We start from the raw sequence: 23,351 nt of genomic DNA, 5'->3' as shown, positions 1-23,351 counted from the left end.
GGTGAGAGCCCCATCCTAGGAGCTGGGCCATCTTGGGCTGGGGTGCTGTAGAAAGGGCCCTGCAGGGTGCGGGGCAGTGCAGTAGGGGATTGGTGGAGGGCGTCTGAGTCCCCTCCCACTCCACGAGGAAAATCGGGAGCCTGGTGAGTCACGGCCAGCTCCGGTGTGCTGACAGGTGACGCCGTCTTCCTGTGCGCCTGGCAGAGTGGCCCATCCAAGGACCGGCTGCTCTCGTCAGCTGCCCGGCCCCGTCTGTCGATGGACTCATGCGGCCCACCGAGGGCAGGCAGGGGCCCACACTCTCCACCGGGTGACCTGGGGACGTGTCGCCCCTCTAGTCTCTTCCCCCACAGTCAGTGCCACAGGGAGGTGGCCTGTAAAGTCCACTTCTGGCCTGAAATGCTGCGCTTCTGATGACGTCTACCCAAGGAGAGAAGTATGGGCAGGAAGCAGCAGAGGCCTGAGCAGTCCGAGCGGTGTGAGGAGGGTCACGAGGGCTGTCGCTGGTTCTGAGCGGAGTCCTTTGAGCAGGAACAGAGGCAGCAGGAGCCTGGGGTGCGCAAGCTCCGGAGCCAGGTGGCTCGGCCTCACATCCCAGCTCCACCACGGGTTTGCTCTGTGACCCTCAGGAAGTTGCACAGCCTCTCTGGACCTGTCACTCCAGCTACAGAATGAGGATGACGCCAGTCACTGCTTCATAGGTTTGGGCAGGTGAAGTGAGTTAATGCGTATTTATTGCTTGGAAGCATGCCTGACACATGCTGAGTGCCTAATAAATGGCAGTCATTAGTACAGAAAGGTGCAGCGGCCTGCTGTTCCCGTGTGTGTGGGACACAGGGCTGTGGGGTAGAGGAGACAGCCAGACGGGGCCAAAACCTGAACACGAGTGGTAAGATGTTAACAGTTACAGTTAACAGATGTACAGTCCTTACTGGAGCCAGGCTACCCTGTGTCCTCCGTGGTTTTACTGACCTCCATTTGTTGCTGCCTCCTCACAGTGATGTCCAGGAGAGAGAGATTACTATGATCCCATTTTGCAGATAATCAAATTGAAGCACAGAAGAGCTAAGTGACATGCTTGAAGCCCTTAAGCTAAAAACTCCCACAGACTGGTCCTTAAGTCCACCAGGGCAAATGTCAGGAGACAGGTTACGGTCCTCAGGTCATTGCCCCTGGACAGTGATCAGAGCCTGGACCCAGGAGCGGCAGCCTGGGAAGATGGGTGACCAGGTCGTCCTGAGCCACTCGTGTGGCTGGGCCAGAAGGGCCCAGGGTCCACCCTGGAGGGGGCTGCAGGGGCCAGGCCCGGCCCTGGGAGAGGGTCACCTGCAGCTTGGGGGAGTCAGAGGAGGGAAGCAGCCAGTGAGGAGCAGCAGCGGACAGGGCTGGGGTGGCTGACCCAGGGGTTCACCTACAGGGCAGAAGGGCCATTCACAGGGCGCAGGGGAGTACTAGGGGAGTACTCGGTTTGGGGCAGGCGGTCTGATATTGTAAACTCAGACCTGTCCAGCAAGGGTGCCAGGAGGGGCTGAGGAGGTGACCCCAGCTGAGGTGGGGGAGTGGGGAGGTCAGGGCTTGAGCGCTTTCAGGGTCTCTTGCTGGTGTGTCTGTCTAGCGGGCAGGGGGCGGACTGCAGTGGGGGAGGGAGGACAACAGTGGGCTAAGAGAATACACCTGAACTGCTCTCGTCACAAGGAAAAAATGCGTAACTCTGGGGATGGATATTAACCAGACTTACGTGGCAATCATTTTGCAGTGCGTAGATACTGAACCATCACTTGAAACCAGCACAATGTTAAATGTCAATTAGAGCTCAGAAAAGAATGAGAGGACAACAGTGGGAGTCCGGAACCCCAGGTCTAGTTCCAAAGCAGGCTTGTGTAGAGAGTCTCCCAACCCGTCCACCCTGTGTCCCCGGGCTGGGGCCGCCCCTGGCTGCTGGCTCACCTCGCTGCCTAAGCAGCCTGATGACGAAGCAGGGAGCGGGCCGCCTGGGCTGGGGCCTGAGCTCCAGCGCGTCTTCAATTCACTGCAGCGGTGCTGCGGCCCTGCCCTGTAGGAGAGCAGGGTGAACTCCGGCCCGGCCAGCGTGTGCCTGTGTGTCCTTCCGCCTGCGTCTGAATCCAGATAGATCGCATGGCCGCTGTGTAGCTGCGTGCCGTTGCGCACGTGTGTCAGTGTGTGTTACCGTACAGGCCAGGGGTCCGATGGACACACCTGAGTGTCTGAATTGCAGTGCGATTGCGTCTGCACGTCTTTGTTCTCGGTTCTGCGAGCTGCTTCTGCATCGCTGGGCAGGAGTGTGTGTGTGTGTGTGTGTGCGCGCGCGCGCGCGCGAGCATGCGGTTGTTTGTCAGCTCCTTTGTGTATTCCACACATGGCTGTTTGTATTGATGCCTTCAAGTGGGTGCCCTGGGGATAAATGCCTCTTTTTTGCCTCTGATCTGTCTCTGTGATCTTGTCTGTGGACATGTGTGTGTGTGTGTGTGTGTGTGTGAGAGAGAGAGAGAGAGAGAGAGAGAGAGAATGAATCAGAAGTCAGCCAGTCATCAGTACACTAACTCCGTGTTGCCCTCTGCCACCTGCTTGCCCTCTAGGGCGCCTGGAGCCCAGGAAGCCACTAGCTCTTGGGGGGAGCACTCTCGGTGCCAATGAAGGTTCAACAGGCTTTGTGACCCTGGGTACGTGAGTCACCGGGAGGGCCTTTATTCGCTCGATGCCGCCCCGCCCTAGGGTAGCCCACTCCGTCGGGCAGGGGTGATTTAAACACTCCGCGGTGGTTCTGAGGGGCAGCCCAGGTTGAGGTCAGAGTGCATGTTGAGACCAGGGTCAGCCCAGGTTGCTGGCATCCCTGCTGGAGGGGCTAAAGGCATTGTCCTGGGTGGAGGCCTCCCTGACTTCATACCTCAGCATCCTGTGGCCTGACGTCGGCCTGTGTGCCCGAGAGTCAGCCCCAGATCTGACACCTTCTGCTCTGTGGCTCTTCTCTGGGCCCTCTGCTGGCGGAGAGAGGCAACCTCCAGCACCGGCAGAGGGGGCTAGGCACTCTTGGTTCTGGCCAGGCAGGTCGAACAGGGTCTTGAGCTCCCCAGGGATAGTAAAGGTGACCGAGCCCCCGGGGACCACTAGTGCCAGGGCATGCCAGAGGCAGCCTGTGACCACCAGGGCTGGCAGAGCCCTGGGAGCGGATGCGGACTAAAGCCCGAGGGTCCGGCTCAGCCACCACCCAGGGGTGCTGAGGCCAGTGCCTTCCCAGCCTGTGCAGGCCTCCTGCACCCCTGGGGACAGGCTGGGCCAGCATCCCCGTGGCCTCCGGGTTCCCAGAGCATCTCCCAGGGATACCCGAGGCCTCCTTCAGCATCTGAGTGGGCCCCAAGCAGGGCGAGCGGCAGGTGGAGGGCGGGCCCCTTTCACTGAGCCTGCCTGTGGCTGTTTTCCTTCCACCACTTTGGGTCAGCTGGTCACCCAGTTGAGCTTGGAGAGGCTGAGGGCAGCTTGGAGAGGCCCGGAGAGAGGGAGAGAGGCGTGGATGGGCGGAGGGCCAGGGCACAAAGGCCCCGGGTAACGGCAGCCCTGCCTGCTGCTGGGGTGTGCAAGGACTCGTGTTCAGGATGCAACCCCCCTGGGCCCCCCGAACCAGGCACCCATGGGTTAGTGGTGACCTGACATGGGCCTACTCAACCTTTTAAGTAAGTTCATAGCAATCAAAAAATGTTTAATTACTGTGTAGTACTCCACTGTGTGGCTGTGCCGGGGCCAACCACAGTGATGGACGCCTGTGGCCCCATCTCTTGCGGTCGATGCCGTTTGCAGTGATGCTGCCGTGAGTAGCCTCACATGTGCCTCTTTGTGTTCAAGTGCAAACATTTCTCCAGGATAGATTTCCGGGCACCGACTTGCTGGATAGGTGGGAACATGCATCAGTGATCAGTCTTAGAAGCAGACCCGACTCATCCTCTGGGAGTGTGCTGGGGCTCCCCTGACCTCATCACTAGACTCCCCACTCCCTGTTGTCCCTACTGGTGGCCTCTGTCCAGAGGACCTCGAGCCTGTGCAGCGCCGTGTGCCCTTCCGCAGCCGCCTTGTTCTGCACGTTGCAGAGGTGAAGGCTGTCTCCTGGAGGCCCAGCGGGTGGAGGGGGCAGGCGGCGGAGCTGGTTGGGGCACCAGGCTCGGTGCTGGACCAAAGCCGCCTTCTCCCAGTGAGCAAGTTAGAAGTGCGGTTCTTTCCCACTCGCGTGGTGGTCGGGAGCTGGGGGAGGCGGCTCCACGAGCCACCCCCCATCCTGTTCCTTTGGGAATGTTGCTCCCCACTCCGCAGGGATGATCTCTGCTGCCCTGTCAAAGCCGGGTTGGTTCCGCATTTGGGAAGGGTGCAGGCACAGACAGGACAGCCTGCGATGCCTGATGGGCAAGGGGCACACGTCTCCGCCACCCCCACTCCACAGGTGGGGATTTCATCATGTGCTCTCGCCTGAGAGCAAGAGGGCAGAGGGCACACATGTGGCAGCCAGGCTGTCTTCGTGGAGGGACATGTGGGGAGGCAGCGTCTGCTGCCAAGGAGAAAGCCACCAAGCCCGTCCCAGGAGGCCACTGGGGGCTGAGCTCCCGCTGTGTCCCTGCGCCTAGCCCTGAGCAGGTGCTCGGCAGGTGTTTGTGGGCAGAGAATGAAGACCTGCACAGACAAAGGTGGGGGACGGGGGTGCATGGAGGCTGAGAGCCTTGCCCAGGTAGGGGAGACGGCCAGGGGGAAGGCAGGCTGTCTGCCCTCCTCTGCCACAGGACCCACGGGGTTCATGCCTCTCCTCTCTCTCACCCCAGACACCGCAGGGCTGGCCAGCGCTGCTGAGTGGGAGGCGAACGGTGCTGTCTGAGCCTCCCTGCGGGCTGAAAAGCGTCATGGCCAGCATCGTGCCAGCCTCCCTGGCTCTCCTGCTGCTGCCTATGGTAAGGACCCAGGACCGTCCCCTCCACCACCAGCCGGAGCCCCCAGCTCCCCTGAGCCCCCCCCCCCCCGAGAACCTGTGTCTGCCCATCCTCAAGACCCTCAGCTGACTTGATCGGACACTGTCGCAGTTTCCAGATCTGTCCTGATGCTGAGGCGGGGCAGGCATTCGAGCTCTGCAGTCACCGTCCTGCTCACTGTCTGCAGGGCCCTGGGCAGGGCCCCTTGGGCCCCAGTCCTCTGCCCTCGAGTCTGCCAGGTCAGAGCTCAGAACTCAGGCACCTGCTCCCTGCCCATGTCTCTCCCAGAGCAAGGGCGGGGGGAGCGTCCCCGCCTGGGCCCCTGCCTCGAGCTGGGCATTCAGACCAGCTGTGAATGTAGCTGTCTCAAGAGCCTGGACCCCGGTTTTGCCTGCCCTGCCTCACTGTGTGACCGCAGACAGGCCTGTCCCCTCCCTGGAGGCGTCTGCACCCCTGAACAATCGGGGCTGGACTGAACACTGCCTCTGGCAGCTCGGATGCCTGGTGCTGCCTCCATGCTCCCCGACATCCCCTTATGGAACCATTCCTGCCCCCGAATTTCCAGTGAGTCATGACAGCAATGCGTGGGCCTTGAAGTTCTTGGTCCTGTGCTTGAATCCACTCACCAGCTGTGGGACCTTGGGCAGGAGTCTCTTAACTTCTCTCAGCCTCAGTTTCCCCTTCTGTAAAATGGGGCCAGAGTAAATGAAAGTGGTTCATAGGCCCAATGAATGCTGCCTCCGCCTGCATCTCCTTCCTGAGCCTCCAGAGGGGAGAGCTGGTGAGCTCCCAGCCCCTCCCCTCGCCCAGCCCCTGCTGCTCCCTAAAGTGCAATAGTAGCCTCGTGGTCTCTGGAGCTAGACTGTCTGGGTTAGATCCTGGCTGTACAGTCCACTAAGCTGTGTGACTCTGAGCAAGTTACTTAACATCTCTGGGCTTAAGTTTCACAACTATAAAGTGAGAAATGGTAAAAACAGTGCCTGGTAGTAGCCTGGGTGTATCTGCATACACCATCCCACACACATGTAGTAGGTGGCAGAATAATGCAGCCCGGTGTGTGCTTGCTGCTGTTTGTATTAGACAGGGAAACCGAGACCCAGGGACCAGGTGGGACCCGCCCAAGGCCACACACTGAGTTGGTGGAGAAGAACCCGCATGGTATCTGTGACAGAGCAGATGTCAGGGTCCCCGAGGTCTCTCTGTCACTGTCCTCATCCTGCTTGTGCCCCTCCCCCACTGACCCCGGGCTTGGAGATGAACCTTACCCCCCCCCCCCCCCCGTCCCTGCAGACGGCCGCCATGCGCTCCGACTGCATGTTCAGGCAGGAGCAGGCCACGTGTCTGGAGAGGATTCAGAAGGCGAACGAACTGCTGGCCTCCAACAGCTCCTCCCGAGGTGAGTAGGGCGGAGGGGAGGACATGGTGTCCCCGGCACGTCCAGGCTAGCCTTTAGAACTGGCATCCCAGCCTCTAGCCACCTCGTAAAGAAAGGTGGAGGGGACAGGTCCCTGGGTCCTTCAGAAAGCCCTTGGGGGCGGTGGAGTCCTGGATCTTCTCTGCACAACGACACCGGGGTGGCCCTCCGGGGGTCGGCCCGCGCTGGATGCCTCCCGAGGGAGGGGCAGTGCTGGGTGGCTGGATGTGGCTTCCTTGTTCCCGGGGGGCTGGGGCAGCGCTGCGGGGCTGGGCCGTGCTGTCAGAGAACTCGTTAGCCGGCAGCCTGGGCCCGGCAGCAGCAGGGACACAGCTGTTGCCGGTGCCCGAGCTGGAGAGCAGCTGAGCAGCCAAGGCAGGACGTGTGGGGCCCTTTCCCGCCTCCTCTGCTCACTGCATCGCAGCCAGAGAACGAGGCAGCGGCGGGACCCCCAGTCCAAGGCCTGTCTGGGCCGCGCTTCTCCCAGGGCTGCTGTGAGCCTGGAGAGGACTGTGCCTGCCCCACGGGAGGGGCCACGCTGCAGGCCACGCTGCGGACAGTCAGCATCGAATTCTCCCCACTAGATGCCCATGGCTCCCCAAATGCTTCGCAACATGTCCACACGTCCCGAGGCAGTGGCGTGGCCCCCGGCTGAGAACCAGCGGTCCTGTGCAAACCCTCCTCCTCTCCCCTCACTATGCAGACGGGCCCTGAGTCCACAGGACGGGACTCCCGGCGTCTTGACTCCCCGCAGCGCCAGGGAGAGGCTCTGCGTGAGCAGCTGGGGACTTGGGGGCCAGGGCATCCTGGAGGCCTCGCCAACCTCACTTACACCTCTGTCGCTGGAGGGTGGGACTCCCTGCCTAGACTAGAAGGATCCACTTTTCCTCGGATCCTCCCCGTTCACAGGGAGCCCTTCTGAGCACCATCTGTTTAAGTACTTGATTAATCTGCAGCCCAGTTACGGGTAATGGTCCCTGCAGGCGGAACTCCCGGCCAGACTGAACGTTCTTTTTGTTTTGTTTTGTTTTATCCTCGCCCGAGGACATTTTTCCATTTTTTGTTCAGATAGAGTGGGAGGGGGAGAGAGAGCGAGAGAGAAACATTGACTTGAAGGGGACACATCGAGTGGCTGCCACCCGCACAGCCAACCAGGGCCGGGGACAAACTGCAACCGAGGTACATGCCCTTAGCGAGAACTGAACCTGGGTCTCTCTGGACCGCAGGCCGACGCTCTAACCGCTGAGCCAAACCGGCCGGGGCCAGACTGTGAAAGTTAACTGGAAACGGAGCAGCTCCTGGCCATGCCGGCGTCGCCCTCCAGCCGCACTCTGGCTCAGCCCCACCCAAAGCTGCAAGTGGATTCCAGGCCTTACCAGCCAGGGAAACTGAGGCAGGGAAACTGCCCAGGTGCTGGATACCAAAATAACATCTGTCCAAGGCTCTGGTCACCAGGGGTGGGGAAACTTTTTCCTGCCAAGGGCCATTTGGATATTTATAGTAGCACATCCATGGGCTATACAAAATTATCAACTTAAAAATTAGACTGCTGTATTTGGCCAGGCGCATTTTATGAGGTGTGTGATGTCAGCTGGTACTGATTTCTCGGACCTTGCGTGGCCCGCGGGCCAGACTTTCCCCATCTGGGGAATGGGAACGCGGCCCTGAGGTGGACCTGGAACCCAGGTGTCTCGCCTTCCAGCCCAGGACCATTGTTCCTGTGTAACAGGTGTCAGGTGCATTTGGGGTTGGGCGGCAAGAAGCATCAGGAGGGAAGGACAGAGGAGGGAGGTGGGGAGGAGGTGGCACAGGTGTGTGAGCCCTGGGCTGGGAGAGGACAAGGAGGATAGCCCACAGGAACGTCCCGGCACACGTGTGAGCGAGACAGAGGTGAGGATGGATGCCCGCCCAGGAGGGGGCATCTCACGCGCAGGTGTGCTCGGGAGAGGAAGAAAGGAATTCTGGGAGGATTCGTGGAGAGAAAGGTATTTAAACTAGATCCTTGGTTGTCAAACCTCGCGGCACATCGGAATCACCAGGGAGCTTTTAGAAAAACGTGCCCAAGAGCAGCCCAAACCAGTTGAAGCAGCACCCGGTCCCTCCAGCCACCATGAACTGTAAAGACTCCCGGGCCGGGCTGCAAACGCCTCAGCGAGCCCCCAGGGGCCAGCGGGCACCTGACGCAGGTAGGAGCTGAGGGTCGATGAAAGGGGAGACCATCCTCGGCTGGGGAGCCCCAGCAGCAAGAGGTGGGAAAGGGGGACTGAATAGCTTGCTGTTTCTGGAACCCTCTATTGGGGTGAGGGACTGTGTGTGGGTGGGGCATCATGGGGGCTCCTAGGGACTCCTCGGGGGGCACCTGCACTCCTTAAATCCTTGTCCCTCACGGGTCCCAGGACCTCCACCCCCAGAGAACATCAGGTGCCAGTGTGTATAGTGGCCTTCAGAGTGGACGCCAAGGGTTATGCTGGGGAAGACGTGGGAGCCAGGCAGGCGGGTGATGGAGCAGAGTCTCGGCAAGGTGATGGAGAGTGGAAGCAAGCCCTCCGACTTGGCACATCTCTGGCATGTCGTAAAGATGTTTATTGAGAGTTATGGAGGAGTTGTACTTAGTGGTTGGTCCCTCATTCCAACCCCTGAATGCTAAACGGGACTTGAGACTGCACTGAGCCAGCTCTGTCACGTGACACGGAGAGGCTGAGACCAGAGGGGCAGTCACTAGCCAAGTCTGCCGAGGGCGAGCCAGCTCTGGGACAGGCCCCAGGTCTGCGGCCCCGCCGGGGTGCCCTTTGTGCCACAGGCGCTCTTGTGCCAGGAGAAGGAAAAAGGACCCCTGCGCGTGGGAACCCGACTCCCCACTCCTGAGGGTCTCAGGCCCGCGCGGGTCACAGGCCCTGCCTGCTGGGTGGGCCGGTTTGTTCTCTGCTCTGCCCAGGCAGCCAGCCTGCCAGGGTCCGTCCAGCCAGGGCCTCCTCCTTGCAGGGCCGAGGGCTGCATCGGCCTGGTGGCCCGGCCTGCATTTACGCAGGGCCGGTCGGGTGTGGTCCTCCTTGGGGTCCCCAGACCCAGGAGGAGATGGAAGGGGGAGCCTGCAGGGCCTTGGCAGAGGCAGAGGAAGGAGACTGTGAGGAGACGAAAGCCTGCTCATTGCTGTTCCGACCCGGCCTCTGGGGCCAGTCCAGGGTGCGCAGGGCCTGGGCCCAGCCCCACCCCCACCCTCACCCACGGCAGAGAGGCCTGGAGGAGGGAACCCCTGCAGGGCTGGGCCTAGGCTCCCCGTCCTGAAGCAAAATCAGCCTCGTTTCTGCACCTCCCAGCTTCTCTGAGACGAAATAGGCACCCAGCATGGGGGACGAGTGGGGTCTGCAGGGACCCTCACTCTGAGGGACTCACTCCCCAAATCTGACTTGAGTCTGCATCAGAATCTCCTGGAAAGCGTGTTAAAACCCAGATGGCTAGCCTAGCCCCCGAGTGTCTGACTCAGTGGGTCTGGGTGGAGCCTGGGCATCTGCATTTCTGGCAAGTCCCCAGTGGTGTTCCTGGTCAGGGGTCCACACTTTGAGAGCCGCTGACCTCGAGGGGAGGGCTGCATCCTGAGCCCCTCCCCCCACACGCAAACACTGAGCTCACAGCTCGTCCGCGTCTCACAGATCAGAAGCACGGACTGTAAAGTAACTTTCAGTACCCCGAAATCACTTTCACCCTTGAACTGTGTGCGAAAATGAGGGGCTTGTGCTAACCATACCCGAGCACCCTCGGGCGGCTTCTCTAAGGGACCCCCGTGCCTGTCTGAGTCCCTTCGGTGCTCGGGTCTCACGGGTTTTGACACAGCATGGAGCTGGACAGAATCGTCACCATGACGACCTGAGATTAGCGTCTCACTTTGTTCCAGTCCAGGCTAATGGCTCGCAGTCCTCTCTCTCCAGCGGACTTTGCTCCGGCCGTGTGACAAGGTGCGGCCTCCTTGCTGCTTTGCGTCGGTGGCTGGGTGGGAGCAGCCCCGGAGAGGGGGCCTTCTGTCCCCAGGCAGGCAGAGCCAGGAGGGCACTGGGAGAGGTCGGGAGGCGAGGGGTGTCCCAGGGCAGGGCCCCCCAGGGCGAGGAGCGGTTCTGGTTTCCGACTGCCTGAGCAGGGGCAGGAATTGGAGGGGCGCTTCCTCAGCCTCCCGGCGGTGTGACGCGCTTGACCGTCTCCGCCTTGAAGCACGGATCCTGGCTCCCGTGACACTAACCTCTCCTGGTTTCCTGGTGTTCCTGGCCACCCCTCAGTCTTCTTCACCAGCTCCTATTCTTTTTTTTTTGGTTAATCTTCACCTGAGGATATTTTTTCCATTGACTTTGTAGAGACAGTGGAAGGGAGGGAGGGGGAGGGAGAGAGACAGACGTGGATGTGAGAGAGACACATCGGTTGGTTGCCTCCCGCACATGCCATGACCAGGCCCAGGGATGGAACCTATAACCCAGGTACATGCCCTTGACCAGGAATCAAACCCGTGACCCTTTGGTCCGTGGGCCGACAATCCATCAGTGAGCCACACCAGCCGGACTGCCGGCCCCTCTTCGCCATTGGCAGTCCTGCTGTGGTTGGGGCAGGTCCTCCTCTGGGCTTCTCAGATCCGCACCTTCCTATTGGACACACCCGCCAGGTCCGCGGCCCTGCAGAGCAGCCCAGTGCGGAGCACCCCTGTTCTCTCTCCAGTTCCCACTTCCCCGCTGGACCCCAGACCTTTATCTGACTGCCCGGGGGAAAGCTTGGCAGAGGCCCCTTGGGGATGTTTGCGTGGCAGTGGGGCCAGGAGAGGCAGCCCAGCCTCCGCAGCCTTCTTTCTGGGCACCAGCAAGTCCCGAGTGAACTCTGTTCCTGATTTGGGCTCTCGTCAGTCAGTGTTGGGAGTACCCTCAGGGACACCCAGCCCTTGGTCCACGCAGGGAAACTGAGTCAGGGTGCAGGGGCTAGAGACTTGTCAGGGTCATGCAGTGAGCCCTGGGCAGAAGCAGACAGAACTCCAGCCTCGTGGCTGCCCTGCAGGGAGGGGACACGGTGACCCCTCCAATGCAAACTTCCCAGTGTGTCTTCTCCACCTCTGTGGCCCTGGGCCGAGTGGGCCCTGGCACATGGCAGGGGCTCGGAAAATAGCTGTGAAGAGAAGTCTCCCGCCCTGCCTCCAGGCCTGCCCTCCACCCTGGGCCTCCTTTCTTGCTCATGCCGACCCCCGAGCTCTGCGCCCCTCCGGCCCTCCATCCTCATGACTGCTCACCTCCATCTACACCGCCCGGGGCCTCGGGAGCGGCAGCTGGTCGTAGCAGATGGCTGTGCCAGGGCCCCTGTTCCATGTCAAGGGAACATCTGTTCACGGGCTCTTGGGACATGGGCCAGGTGTGACCACGCTCCATGGCCATTCTGCAGTCACCGTGGGCCACAGCAGCCAGTGCTGTGCTGCTGGGTCGCTTTCAAGGACCCGGTGTCGCAAGCAGGTGTGTGGGTGGTCAGGAACCATCAAGAACTGGCCTCTGCTGTGAGGCTGGGGCCACGGCTCCTCCCGCGTGGCCCCCGCGTGGCCCCTGCCCTTACCTGCCTGTGGCACCTCAGGCTCCCAACTCCATCGTTCCAGGTCTCGGTTCTGAGAGACAGACCGCTCCTGGTCCAAACAGCACCCAGACCCGGCTGCTCACGGACCCCGACAGCGCAGGAGGCCTGCCCCTGGCCCGCCCTGCCTGGCGCCTGCCCAGGCTTCCGCGGTGACCTGCCGGCCCTCCGCTGGCCTCTGCTCCCGCCCGGCCTCCCTCGGGAATGCGTTCCCGGGACGCCTGATTGACATCGTGACGTTAGCGATGCTAACAGCAGGGGACGTGCATTGAGTGAGCTTGGCACTCTGCTGGGAGCTGTGCGCGTCTGAGCTCATTAGTCCTCACAGCCGCCGCGGGAGGTGGCACTCGGTCACCGCCGCTGTCCCTCACCTGCGAGGAGCTGTCCACGGGGTTCCCTCCTCCACGTCCTTTCCCTGGTGAACTCCCCTCCCATGGCCTCCCCACGCCCGTGGTGCTGGGCCTGGGGACCACGTTAGGAAGGCGAGGCGACAAGACCCCTGAGAGGCGCTCAGGCCAGGGTGTGGCTCGCGTGGCTCGCGTGGCTCACGTGGCTCTCTCCCCACAGGCTGCCCCGGCATGTGGGACAACATCACCTGCTGGAAACCTGCCCACGTGGGTGAGATAGTCCTTGTCAGCTGCCCCAAATTCTTCCAAATCTTGGATCCAGACCAAGGTGGGTTTCCCCTGGGGCCTCTTCAGGCCACACTCAGTCCGGCCCCCTCCCCACACTTGGGCCCCAGACGTTCCCGGGACACCAGCACCAGGACACCGGCACGCCCAGGCCGGTGGCTTTCCCCTGCTCCGCAGCCCTCATACCGCGGGGAAGGTGGGCTCTCACGTGGCTTCCATCTCACCCCGCTGTGGACCTTGGGCAAGGCCTTCGCCCCGTCCTCTGTTCTGTCCAAGGGGAAGGTGGTGTGGTGCCTGGCGACTCGAGTGACACACGTGGGCGTCTTTGGCTCAGGATTGGGCACGTTTTAATATTCAGTGGTAACTGTTCGCTGATGTTACCATCGTCATCACTCAGAGAGATGCTCAGAGGCGCAGGGACACACACAGACTCGCAGTGAGACCCTCTGGCCGCTGGACGTGATGCTCTCCTGCGTCCACACACGCACACCACACAGACCCAGGCCCGGGGCCCAGGCCTGCGTCGGTCGGGCACGCGTGTGTGGTCCTCGCTGTCCTCAGGCCGCTGTGAGGGCAGGAGGGGGGCAGCGGGGCTGGTTTCCCCCCGGGCGGTTTCCTGAGAACCCCACTGGCCGCCCAGCCCTGGGCCGGGCCTTGGTTGCAGGAAGCATCTGAGTCACCTGTGGCCACACACAGGTCCCTTTCAGCCTGGGCCTCAGCCTCCTCCTCCTCCTGAGGCTCCGGCTGACGGCCTTCTAGAAGTAGCTTCCAAACCCCACCCACTACAGAGTCCTGGTGGCCAATGTCCCCCGTCCCGTCTGAGAGACAGACGCAGATTCTCTTTTGTCCCTGGAACTCGCCAAAGCTGACCCTGCCCGAGAGCCAGGTGCTTGCGGGGTGTGGCAGTGGGAGAGTGACAGCGAGTTGGGGTGCCAGGCCTGTCGTGGCCTTCCCTCCCAAGACCAGAGAAGCAGGGAGCAGGCGCGATGCCCTCCATCCCCCCTCCTCCCGTTCGTCCCCTCCGGGGCCTGTTAGCCGCACCTCCCACCCCAGACCCCCTGCCAGCCCGGAGGAGGGTGGCAGGACTCCTGTCTGGACGACGAGGGGTCTGGGTGTGACCATGTCCTGACTAGAACAGGACAGGAGGTGGATCCTGAGAGAGGAGACACAGGAAGGAAGTGCAGAGTGGTGGATGCCAGGCATGGGGCAGCCCAGCCTCTAAGCCATCCCTACAGAAGCCAGGACACACATCCTCCGTGCCAGACTCCTTTTATTCATCGTTCCCTTAGCGTTCATTGAACGTCTACTCCGGGTCAGGTACCGAGGCAAGCCTGCCTCTTTTCAACAATTAAGAAAGGCAAAATCAGCAGCAAAATGGGATTTCCCTAAGATAAACATTCCCTCAGACTCATCTCCCTCTGGCGCTGCACAATGAGTGTTCTTTGCACCTGCTTCCTAGTGGCTCATTAAGGCAGGGCCTGTTAGCACCTCCGTTCACACAGCCGAGTCGGTGAGACTGCTTGAATACTTAGGAAGCTGAGAACGGCATCTCTCGTCTCATCTCCGGGCTCCCAGGGCTGAGCCCCACGTGCACTGTGGTAGTTGTTGCTTTGCAGGCTATGGAGGTGCGGGAGAACTCTCCCCTCCTCCAAGGCCTCTGCATCGCTCTGTACCTGTCCTGTGGTAGAGGGAGGGGTAGAAGTCTGCCGTGTCCGGCCGGTCCCCAGCATGTAGTCCTCAGGGCTCTGGGCCCAGAGTTTGGGGGTGGGGGAGAGAGGAACCAGTAGGACCAGTGAGAGCAGACCCCACTTCAGCCCTTGCTCATCTCTGTGTTCTCTCCCTTTCTCTGTTTCAGTCTGGGAGACAGAAACCATCGGTAAGAGGAACCCTGGAGAGGACAGACTGCCAATCATCTGCCCATCTGTCCATCCAGCTGGAGGCCAGCTCTGACTCCTGGGAATGGGTGGGGGTGGAATGAGAGGCTTATCAGGGACTAGGCTCTTCCCTCCTCCCCCTCCTGTCACCCCCCTTGGCCATCCTAGAGATGGGTGGGGACACAGATAGATGGAAGGTGCAACCCTGGACCCAGGGTGCTCGTGGGCTTATTTGGGAGGATGCGACTTACCCATGGAGGGGTTAACAAGCCCGCCATGTGCATCCGTGCGGGCCTGGATGTGTGCGTGAGCCCACACAGACACTGACCTCCCCAAGTGGCAACAGAGTTGGAATGTGCAGCAAGCTCGAGAGCAAGAGACCTAAGGATGCTGCATGCAGGCAGAATAATGTAAAGGCCCAGGGAGGCTTCCTGGAGGAGGCGGCCTGCCAGCTGGACCTTGGAAATAGGATTTGGAGAAGTGGAGGTTCACTGCTAGTAAGGGAGTCCTTGCAAAGGCCCGTCATCCGCTTTCCTTCCTCTTCCGCTCCGGAGGAGACCCTCTCATCCCGACAGCGGCCCGTGTCCACGTCCTGTGGCCCAGGGCGGAGAACTGAGGCGGCGGCATCATTAGCATCACCGAAATGCACACAAAGCAAACGGGATTGACGTTAGAATGTGCAGTGGCAGAAAGGTGTGCGGCCGAGAGCCCGCCCCTCCTCCAGGCCTGGGGCAGCCTTGGCCGTGCCGCTGGAGAGCTACAGTGGGCAGCCCTGGCGAGCCAGTGGCCGTGCGCTCTGACTCATGCCCATGTCTGTGTTTTGCAGGAGAGTTTGATTTCGAAGACATTAGTTCCTTGGATCTCTCAGGTGAGTTGGGGTCAACCGCGGACTGGCCGTGGGGGGCATCTGCCCACGTGTGCGCGTGGGGATCCCTCCCCCAGGCCGGCTATGCCTCTCTGGCTGTGTGACCTCTGGCGGGTCCCTTTCCCTCCCTGGTAAGGCTGTGGATCTTCCCCGTGGAAACTCAGGCGCTCGGACAGAACGTGGTACGCACGTTCAGGACAGCACGGGTCTCTCGAAGCCCCGTTGTGGATTCTAAATAAAGACCTCCTGGATGAGGTGGCCCCTGATAGCTTTGAAACCCCGAGTGTAGAATGGTGGTTCTCATACTTTGTGGTCATGATCCGCCAGTGGGCTTGTGAAAATTCAGATTCCTGGGCCCCTGCCTGGAGCCTCTAGTTTAGTAGGCCTGGGGTGGGGCCCGAGAACGTGCATTTCTAGCCAGTCCCCCAGGGGATGCGTCTGGTCTGGGGAGGGCACCCACTTGGAGAACCTCTGCCCCGAGGTCCCGTGCTCCCACGCAGTTGCTGGGGTGACACCCTAGACAGGTCACCAGCCGCCGTCACTGGGGTGCTGACAGTGGAGACCAACCACCCAGTGGCCGAGCATGGCACTGTTCTGAACAGAGACTCACACTTTTCTGAGCCCGCACTGTCACTAAACGCAAACGAGAAAGAAGGAGACTAGAGAAAGGAAATGGCCCAGGACACTTGAAAAGAAACCGCCTTTCGACTTCCCCGCCCCGGCCCCTGCCATGGGCAGAGGGAGCAGAGGGAGGCCCGGGGGAGGAAAGTGGCCAAGGCCATGGTCCCCTGGGACGTGCGGACCCTGGAGAAGGGCCCACAGGGACTGGGGAGGGTTGCTCGGTGGCACTGAGGCAGGTTTGCCGGACGTGGGGTAGCTGCGTGGGGCTGTGAGGCAGAATGACTCCTCCCGGGCCTGCCGGACCCCCCGTCCTGTTGAGGGCCCAGACCCCAGAGCCACGCGGACCCGTGTCCCTGCTCTGGCCGAGCTCTCTTTGTGGCAGCGTCTCTGTCCCTCTGCTGCTCTGGGAAGCCCCGGAACGCGCCTTTCGGACTCTCTTGGCTAGAGGGCATGAGGCTGGAAAAGTGGAGGTGGGGTCTCCTGTCTTAGTCCCCACGCTGCCTCCTTGCAGAGCTCCCCAAAGGTGGCCTTGGCCATACCACCGAGGTGGGGTTCCTCCAGCAGCCTGGGTGCTGGGGCCCCTTTTCTGCAGATGTCTCTTGTCCACAGAATCCTGTGAAGGGAGAGCCACCTCCTCTGTCCCAGGAGGCCAGTCTGGGCACAGGGGTCGGGCTGGGGCCACACTCAGGGGCTGGCTGGAGGCAGAGGGCACTGCTTGCCTTGTCCCTGCCCCTGGACATCCAGAGGTCAGCCTTACAGATGAGCAGGAGAGGGGAGGGTGAGCTGCGCCCGGGCACCACTGTGCGGCCTGCCAGTGACTCGGACCCTCCAGTGTCCCACAGAAGGGCCTTTAAAGCCGATCAGAAGAAAACTAAACTACATTAGTGTCAGGAAACGGACCTCTAAACTCAGGAAGGCAAGTTCTTCTTCAGAAAACCCAAGTGTGTATCCTCATAAGACCTGTGCTGTTGATGGGGGTCTGGCTGTCTTCTCAGTTACACCCTGCGTCCCCGTGGTACCTGGCGTGGCGGCCGCGGGGAGGCCCAGAGCTCCCGGTGAAAGTGTCGCCTAGGGCTGACCTCCTCGAGGTGTGAGGGGATGTCCTGCCCCACAGTCACCTGAGGTGATATTTGGACCAGAATCCCAGGGTGGGGTGGGAACAGGGCCTGGAATCTGCACTGATGATCCCGGCTGTTCTGTTCACTGAAGTTTGATGAGTGCTGACCCGGGCCCCGGAGAGGGGCCCAGGCCTCTTTCTGGGGAGCCTCTGCCGGTTCCAAAAGGGAAGGAGGCTGGATTCAGCCCGGCCTGTCCTCTCTGCCCTGGTTAAGAGATCGGCTTGTGCCTCCCCCGCCCCCGCGCCCTTTGGAACGGCTGAGCTCCAGGCCGTCAGCCGTCACTCTGCCCGTGGACAGTGGAGGACTTTGTGAGCCTCGAGTTGCCACGCTTCCAGAGGGGTGAATGGGGTTCTGGGAAGCCCCCTTGCAGAGTAACCTCCGAATGAGAACTTCCGGGACCTCTTGGGCCACGTCCGTGCTCTGAGCTCTGCTTCTGCTGCAGGCATGCGGGTGGTGGGCCGGAACTGCACGCGGGACGGCTGGTCGGAGCCCTTCCCTCACTACTTCGACGCCTGCGGGTTTGATGAATATAATGAGTCCGAGGCTGGGGACCAGGTGAGTGTCCGCCCCCCCTGGAGGGGGTGGAGGTGGGGCTGAGGAGGTGGGTGGAAGGGTGTGCCCACCAGAGGCCTTGAGTCCTGCTGGGACTACAGGAGTCTCAGGTCCCAAGGCAGCGTTCATGCGCACCCCTGTGTACCCCGCCGGCTGAGAAGAAGGCCAGACCCCCACTCACTCGTTCTGGGCCGAGAAGCAGCTGCTTCGCTGCCCGAGCACCTCCAGAGCCCACCGCACGGCCGCCACCTCCCTGGCTACTCTTCCAGGACACCCAGCCTTCGGTGGGAGGGTTGCTGCTGGGCCCGGCAGCCATCCTCCGGGACCCTGCTCTAGGCCAGGGCAGTGAGTGCGTTCAGAAGCACGCACTGAGCGTCTGAGGGGTGCAGACACTGTGCAGAGGGGGAGCCGCTCAGCGGGCACTGGGGGCTGGGGCGGTCCGGTGGTAGAGGCACTGATGGGGGAGCAGAGGAGGTGATATCAGCAGGAAGAGAAGAGGGGGTGGAGCTGGATGGTAGGCCTGGGGGACCGGGCTAACCCTGTCTGTCCTGTGCCCTGCTCCAGGATTACTACTACCTGTCGGTGAAGGCCCTGTACACGGTTGGCTACAGCACGTCCCTGGTCTCCCTCACCACTGCCATGGTCATCTTGTGTCGCTTCCGGTGAGATTCTAGCAGTGTCCAGTGAGCACAGCCCACCCCAGCGCAGAGTCCTGGCTGCGCCCCTGGACGCGGTCCTGCAGCTCCCACTCCAGGCGTTGCCCCCGCTCCTAGGGCCCCGAGAGGGCAACTGTCCAGGGCAGGAGACCTCCAGGCCTTGCTGTGTCTGCCTGGTCTAGACAGAGAGGTCATTGGAGGGAGAGGTCTGGCCTCGGGTCATGGGGCCAGGTGACGGGCCTGGAACAGAGGTGGGAGGGAGGAAGGTGTGGCGGGGGGGACACCCCATTGACACAAAGCCACGCCGTTGGCCCCGAGTGCGGGTCGCAGTGCTGGGGTTCGCTGCTCCAAGGCCTCTCCCCCTCCGGCGTAGGAAGCTGCACTGCACCCGAAACTTCATCCACATGAACCTGTTCGCGTCGTTCATGCTGAGGGCCATCTCCGTCTTCATCAAGGACTGGGTCCTCTACGAGGAGCAGGACAGCAACCACTGCTTCGTCTCCACCGTGAGTGAGCTGAGCCCGCCAGGCTCGCCCGGACGCCCCGCCGTCTGGGGCTGTCCTGTAGGTGAAGACGCTGTCCCCAGCGAGCGCAGACATCCAGGAGGGATCACGAGGCCACTGTAGCCAGGGATCCCCCGCAGGATGCCACCGCCTGTCCCTCAGCATGTACTTGCCCTTGGCAGAGCAGCTGAAGGTCAGGTAGACAGGCCAGGCCCCACTCGGCCAAGGAGGGACACAGGCTCAGAGAGAGGGCCCGGCTGGCCCTGGTCATTTACCTCACCCATGATGGAGCCCAGGGGCTGATGGGCTGGCTTGCTTTCTAGACCCCAGACCTTTGGAGGTAAGCAGAGAAGATAGGTTTTGATGACATAGGATGGTAAAAGCAGTCCAGAGCACAGGGCCTTGACCTGGGAGGGCACACTGAGAAGAGGTCTCTGTGAGATTTCGGGGGGCCAGAGGTATCCTCCCCACCCCGTGATGTCCAAAGCCCTCATTTTATAAAGGGGCCTCCCACAGGGACCTGCCTACTCACCCAGCCTGTGGGGCTGGGGAAGGGGTAGGAAGACGGGAGAATGTACCTGGGGAGGGGAGAGGCCTCGTGCTCACCCCATCCTGCCCCCTGCCGACGGGCAGTGCTGCCTGCATGGGCAGCTTCCACTCAGAACGAGGGGCTGCTGCAATGTCAAACTCTCGGAGTCCAGGGGTGTTGTGTGAGCCTGCGCAGGCCTGAGCTGAAGGGCCCAGGGTTCTCCTGGCCCCGTGGGCTGGGTTTTCAGGGCTCAGCGGGGCAGGGGACGGGGCTCACCCCCCCCCCCCCCCGGCTCTCTCGGCAGGTGGAATGCAAGGCCATAATGGTTTTCTTCCACTACTGCGTCGTGTCCAACTATTTCTGGCTGTTCATCGAGGGCCTGTACCTCTTCACCCTGCTGGTGGAGACCTTCTTCCCCGAGAGGAGATACTTCTACTGGTACACCATGGTCGGCTGGGGTAGGTCGCCAGCTCAGGCCTCAGGGTCACGCATGTCTGGGTGCCCATCGGGGAGTGTCAGGCCGGAGGAGGAGGCACCTCGCTGTCCCCGCTGATGGCACACCTGCTCCGTGGACTCTCTCTTGCTTCTCCTACCCACAGAGGATGTGCTCAGGGGTCCTTCTGCGAGGCGACCTGGCCATGGTCAGGGGGAGAGATGAACCCCTAGGAGGCCTGGGTGTCAGGACAGCTAGGGTCCCCCAAACTCCAGGTCTGAGAGGGAGACATGCCTGTGGTCAGAACCCCATGTCTGAGGGGGACAACAGCTGCCGGGAGCCCCCGTCTCAGGGGGACACTGGACCTGTAGGTGTCCCTGTTATCACGGGGCTCCTTTTGTTGCTCTTGCAGGGTCCCCAACCATATGTGTGTCGGCGTGGGCTGCGCTGAGGCTGTACCTGGATAACACAGGGTGAGTACGCGTCCCGGAGCAGGCTGGAGCCCAGGCAGGGCGTCACGTGGGTGCTCCGTGGCTGCCTGACTCCTTGTTAACTGCCCCAGATACACCAGCCCATGCAGACCCCGATGGCACCCAGCCCCGGCCACCCATCACCCTGAGCCCACCACAGCCGGCTCCACCCAGCTGCATCTCCCCAGAAGGCAGGGAGACGAGCATGGTTCAGAGCCCTGCTCTGTCCCTGGGCCCAGTGCGGGTCTGTTTTCCTTTTAGGAGGGCAGGAAGAAGGTTCAGGGGAAAGTTGTCCCCCCAAGAGCCCTGGGTCTGAAGGGAGAATGTGGCCCTTGCCCAGGAGCCCTTTGGTGACCCTGGCTCTCGGGCTTCAGTCCCTGCGTTGATGGGAGCAGCAGCAAGGCCCCCGGCACCTGATGGCTCTCCTTCCAGCCACCCCTCCTCAGGGAGCTGCAGGGAAAATGCATCACCCAGGGGCCAGAGCCAGCTGCAGGCGTCCTGTCCCCTGTGCATAATCTCCTCTGTCTGTCTTTCAGCTGCTGGGATATGAATGACAGCACACCTCTGTGGTGGGTGATCAAAGGCCCTGTGGTTGGTTCCATAATGGTGAGTGTCCTTTGGACAAGGAGTGGGGAAGAGATGGTTGCTTGAGCCAAAAGGCACAACAGGAGAGGAAATAAAAAGGTCACCACCCAAATCAACCTCCTCCTTTTTCGTGGCTGCATTATATTCTGCAACATGGATGGACATATTATTTAGCTATCCTGAGAGTGTTGGCCATTTATATTATCCCATTTTTTTCCTCTTCACAAAAGATACTTCTAGGGACAGTTCTGTGCATAATTTTGAGCACATGTGATATTTGTTTAGAATAAATCCTTAGAAGTGGATTTGCTGGGTCAATTGTCGAGTACACTTGTACTATCAGTCATTTCCATTCTTGCACAGTCTTAAGGGGGGCTCACAGTTGCTTAATGCTTTCATGTGTATTTCTCCACATTGCTGGTGCCACTGGGCATTTTTTCCAATCATTTATTGACCATCTGTTTTTATTCTGGTTATTACCTTTTTATTTATTTATTTGTTTATTTTTCTAGCCCAGTTGTTGTCTTTCTTATGTTTGAAGGATGGTAATGCTACATTTGGTATACGTGTAGTAAGTGTACCTCCAAGATGGCATAATTCTTGTACAGGGAAGCTGTCAGGCTGTCTCTGTACAAAGCCAAGCCTTGTTTCTTGTTTAAGGAGGGCTTTCCAGACCGAAGACAGAAAGACGTGCTTCTTAATTGTTCTGTCACATTTTTGTCAGTTGGGTTATTACATGCTTTAATCCAGCTGACATTTTATTTCTTTGATCTGAAATGATGCCTAATTGTATTTTATTTTTCAATGGACAGGCATTCCAGCCTCTCAGTTCTTTTTGTTGAGTAGATCATCCTTTCTCCATATGGTGAAATGCCATTGCGTCACAAGCACTCACTGTATTTCATTTGGTTTCAGTTTTCTATTCTATGTTACTAGTCTACTGACTTTCCCCATGGCCAGTACCCCATTGGGCTAGTCACTGTAACATAGCATGTTTTCATATCTGGTATGCTTTATTCTTCTTTTCTTCAAAATATTATTGCACATTTTCTTTTCCAGGTGGGCTCCAAATCCTTTGGCAAGTTGCAAAAAATAAAGTGTCTGGTTGAGATTTTTGTAGTAATTACATTGAATTTATAAAGTGATTTGGAAAATACAGTCCCCTTTCCCCCCCTGCTATCCACGGTTTCACTTTCTAAGATTTCAGTTACCCGAAGTCAACTGTGGTCTAGAAAAAAAATTAAATAAAGTATTGCAGAAATACACAATTCTCAAGTTTTAAAGTGGACACCATTGTGAGTAGCATGATGAAATCTCCTGCTGTCTCGAGCTGTCAGCCCGGCCATGAGCCCTCTCTTCATCCAGCGTGTCCTCACTGTGTAGGCGACACACATGTCAGTCACTTCGCAGCCGTCCCAGTGATCAGATGGATTATCATATTTTGAGAGAGAGAGAAAGACCACATTCATATAATTTGTATTACAGTATATTGTTACAATTGGTCTATTTTATTGTAGGTATTCTTAATCTCTTACTGTACCTGACTTATAAATTAAATTTTATCACAGATAGGTACGTATAGGAAAAAACATAGTATATATAAGGTTTAATACTATTCATAGTTTCAAGCATCCCCTGGGGGGTGGGTCTTGAAAATATCCCCCGTGGATAAGGTGGGACAACTGTAACTGATTTTCTTAAATACTGAGTTTTTCTCTCCAAGAATATGGCATGAATCTCCATTTATTGTATTTCTCATAGAGGCATTTTGTAGTTTTCTAGTCGTCTTGTTGAATTTACCTTGAAGAGAAATCCAGCCAGTCTGCTTTTATTGTGTCCAGGTCTCATTCTTTCATTCTGTTTTTTAGTAGGTTACTACTGATATGGAGAGAAGCTTTTGGTTTTTCTTTTTTCTTTTCTTGGTTACCTTTTAAAACACTCTTATTAGTTCTCATCCCTTTTCAGTTGTTTCTCACGGATTTTCAGGGTAGAATATTACACAATCTTTAAATGAAAATGGTTTTTACTCTTTCTTTCTAATGACTATGCCATTGATTCCTTGGTTTTGTTGAGGATGTCTGCTACATTTTGGGGAAGTTATTGCTTGATGAATTAGGAAAGTTTCTATTCCTGTCTTGTTTCAGTGAGTATTTTTTAAAGTCAGGAATAGGAGTTGAATTTTATCAAATGTGTTTTGACGAGATTTATTGAAGTAATTTTTCCTTTAGTGATGGACATTTTTTCTAGTATTTCACTGTTTTTTTTTTGTTACAAACAATGCTGCAATGGACATAGTTGTGCGTATTGCTGAGCCTGTGTGCATATCTTTAGAATAAATCTCCAGGAATAGAATTTCTGGGACAAAGGCTGTATACATTTAACATTTCTACAGATATCAAATGCCCTCCACTAGCAGAGACAGGAGCACTCATTTCTCATGTCTTTGTTGAAGTAATGATTACTGAACTAGTCGCCAGTCTTTTGAGGGATAATGGTAGCTTATTGTTTTAATCTGTTACTGTAGCAAATATTAGGTTTTTGTTTTGTTT

At 58.9% G+C, this 23,351-nt stretch overlaps 1 protein-coding gene across 2 annotated transcripts in view; it reads left to right on the top strand.

Moving 5' to 3' along the window:
- ADCYAP1R1 (ADCYAP receptor type I) overlaps nucleotides 1-23,351 on the top strand; it is a 46,513-nt gene that overhangs the window by 4,660 nt on the left and 18,502 nt on the right. For both annotated transcript variants that reach the window (XM_036247187.1, XM_036247186.1), the window contains exons 2-12: nucleotides 4,821-4,946; nucleotides 6,255-6,360; nucleotides 12,532-12,639; nucleotides 14,452-14,472; nucleotides 15,297-15,338; nucleotides 17,517-17,629; nucleotides 18,191-18,288; nucleotides 18,656-18,788; nucleotides 19,619-19,772; nucleotides 20,160-20,220; nucleotides 20,754-20,823. In XM_036247187.1, coding sequence (XP_036103080.1) covers nucleotides 4,899-4,946; nucleotides 6,255-6,360; nucleotides 12,532-12,639; nucleotides 14,452-14,472; nucleotides 15,297-15,338; nucleotides 17,517-17,629; nucleotides 18,191-18,288; nucleotides 18,656-18,788; nucleotides 19,619-19,772; nucleotides 20,160-20,220; nucleotides 20,754-20,823 — 954 coding nt within the window. In that variant the 5' untranslated portion in view covers nucleotides 4,821-4,898. The remainder of the gene's footprint in view (nucleotides 1-4,820; nucleotides 4,947-6,254; nucleotides 6,361-12,531; nucleotides 12,640-14,451; nucleotides 14,473-15,296; nucleotides 15,339-17,516; nucleotides 17,630-18,190; nucleotides 18,289-18,655; nucleotides 18,789-19,618; nucleotides 19,773-20,159; nucleotides 20,221-20,753; nucleotides 20,824-23,351) is intronic.

This window comes from Molossus molossus, unplaced genomic scaffold, assembly GCF_014108415.1.
Source record: "Molossus molossus isolate mMolMol1 unplaced genomic scaffold, mMolMol1.p scaffold_m16_p_7, whole genome shotgun sequence".
Taxonomy (NCBI): Eukaryota; Metazoa; Chordata; class Mammalia; order Chiroptera; family Molossidae; genus Molossus; species Molossus molossus.
Note: the sequence above shows the minus strand (reverse complement) of the source record. Positions and strands in the feature narration are given on the sequence as shown.